The following is a 2,330-nucleotide window of genomic DNA, read 5'->3' on the forward strand; positions in this document are numbered from 1 at the left end:
TAGTACATTTCTTAACAACTATTGGTACATTTCCTAACAACTGTTGGTACATTTCCTAACAAAAATTGATATTTTTTGTTTCAAACAATAAGTTTTATTTATTCAATTTTTGGAACAAAAGATATCAGCAACCCTCACAACAATTGATACATGCTCAACTATTGAGTCCTTTCCCCTAGTGAAAGTAAAAAAAATTTAGTTCCATTTCATTTTCTATATCCAATGTATGTGACAATCCAGGCCATCTTGAAAGTCAAAAAAATTTGGTTCCATTTCATTTTCTATATCCAATGTATGTGACAGTCCAGGCCATCTAGAACCAAATGTAAACAGGGTTTGGTACCCCTATCACTATGGCCTACTCCCGGAACTCGAACTCAAAAGCAGCTTTCCGGAAATGAAGGGGACTTCCTTCTTGCAATTATTGTCTGTAGGTGGGCCCGGGTAGTTGGGGGAAGGGGAGCTGTATATATTAATAATTCTTTCCTTCTTTTTTAATCAATCCTCCAGATATTTCTGGAAGCGCCGATATTTCCCGAGGAAAAGACAAATGACGTGTAAAAAGCATATCCGATTTCTTCCCGGGAAGTTCGGACAGAAGAATCATGCGCGCCATCCAGTGCTGTCACTTTCAACCAATAATAAGTCGCCGTCTGTAATAGTTGAGCCACGCAGGCTACCTGGCTACCTTATCGCTTGGGACACGCGTCGAGCTCGCCACAGAAGTGGCGTAAAGCAGCATGTACGGCCTCCCGCCAGGACGCAATAATTAGTTGCCCCCGTTAAAGCCCGGCGGGTTCTAAAGCGGCTTACGGAACGGGGTACATGAGCTACGGGCTCTATGGAAGGCACTGGAAGCCCTCTGGAATGAATCTGCAGCTTACACGTTGTGAAATTTGAGCCACATAAGTCAGCACTGTTACTTCAAATATTGTCACTATAAAAACCTTCGTAGTAAAATCTTTCATCCAACTCGTGGCTTGAGAGGGCCTGCACTGTGATCAGCTCAGATCAGCTAAAAAATGGCGGAGCTTAAGCTTTTGGGGGCAAATATATTTGCCATATTACTTTCAGTCTCTTTAATGTCTGCTTCTCGCGCTTATCTGGTGGAAGAAAGCCCCCTGGTTTTATCTTACCACAACGGTCCACTGCTCTCAAGCAGCTCTGCGCTTGAGGTCAATCTGATTTGGTATGGCAAATTTACCCCCGTTCAGCGCTCCATTTTGGCGGATTTTGTCCAATCTTTGGGAGCCCCAGGCAACGGTGGGCTTCGGCCGTCGGTGTCTGCCTGGTGGAAGATCACGCAGGGCTATAAAGATGCCTCAAATGCAGCCGCCCTAACGCCACGGCTAGGTTTTCAGAAGCTCGACGAAGCGTATTCAAAGGGTAAAACCCTAACGAGATCCGACGTGGCGGCCCTAGCGGAAAGCGTTGCGCAGTCCGGAGCGCCGCCGGAGAACAGTAGCAACGCGATTTATCTGGTTCTTACGGCGGCGGATGTCAGCGTTGAGAGGTTCTGCTTGAGCTCCTGCGGATTTCATGGCGGGCTGGAATATGGGAAGAGTTTTGTGCCCTACGCTTGGGTTGGAAATTCGGAGACTCAGTGCCCGGGGCAGTGTGCGTGGCCTTTTCATCAGCCGCTCTATGGGCCTCAGACCCCTCCTTTGGTGTCCCCTAATGCTGACGTGGGCATTGATGGTATGATCATTAATATTGCCAGTGTTTTGGCGGGAGCAGTGACGAACCCCTTTAATACTGGTTATTTTCAGGGGGACGCTGCTGCCCCGCTGGAGGCTGTGTCGGCTTGTGCTGGAATTTACGGGAAGGGGGCTTACCCCGGTTTCCCCGGTCAACTGCCGATCGATGACATTACAGGGGCGAGTTATAATGTGGTTGGAGTGAATGGAAGGAAGTTTCTGTTACCGGCCATGTGGGATCCCGTTTCGCGGTCCTGTAGGACTTGAGAATAGAGAAATTTTTGGCTTTTGGCTGTATGACGTATGTAGCAGCTTGGCAGTTTGTACCTAAAGAATGTATGTATAGGAGCTTGTTGGGTTTTGATAGAAACACTTCTTATGTAAATGTATTTTACTTTTAAGGGAGAATTGTCTTTTTTAGAAGTGAGTATGCCTGTGATACGTTTTTCTCTGTAAATACCAATGACCAATGGATTTCAATATGAAATGACCGCGACCATTCATAAAAACACGGGGAATTCAATAGTTGAGCGTATTTTAACAGTCCGCGGTTAATCTCCACAAAATAACTATTCGTACACCAGAGTACGGTCAGTACATTCACGCAATTTATATTTATTTCAATCCTCAGAA

At 46.0% G+C, this 2,330-nt stretch overlaps 1 protein-coding gene across 1 annotated transcript; it reads left to right on the plus strand.

Moving 5' to 3' along the window:
- Positions 1-494: 494 nt before the first annotated feature.
- On the plus strand, positions 495-2,120 carry LOC131063963 (protein EXORDIUM-like 2). The gene has a single exon (XM_057997968.2). It carries the CDS (start codon positions 1,023-1,025, stop codon positions 1,962-1,964), a length of 942 nt encoding a protein of 313 aa, XP_057853951.2. The 5' UTR covers positions 495-1,022; the 3' UTR covers positions 1,965-2,120.
- Positions 2,121-2,330: the final 210 nt, after the last annotated feature.

Source organism: Cryptomeria japonica, chromosome 11 (genome assembly GCF_030272615.1).
Source record: "Cryptomeria japonica chromosome 11, Sugi_1.0, whole genome shotgun sequence".
NCBI classification, from domain to species: Eukaryota; Viridiplantae; Streptophyta; class Pinopsida; order Cupressales; family Cupressaceae; genus Cryptomeria; species Cryptomeria japonica.

Coding starts and splice junctions, on each gene's coding strand:
- LOC131063963 (XM_057997968.2), top strand. CDS start 1,023: ATGGCGGAGCTTAAGCTTTTGGGGGCAAATATATTTGCCATATTACTT.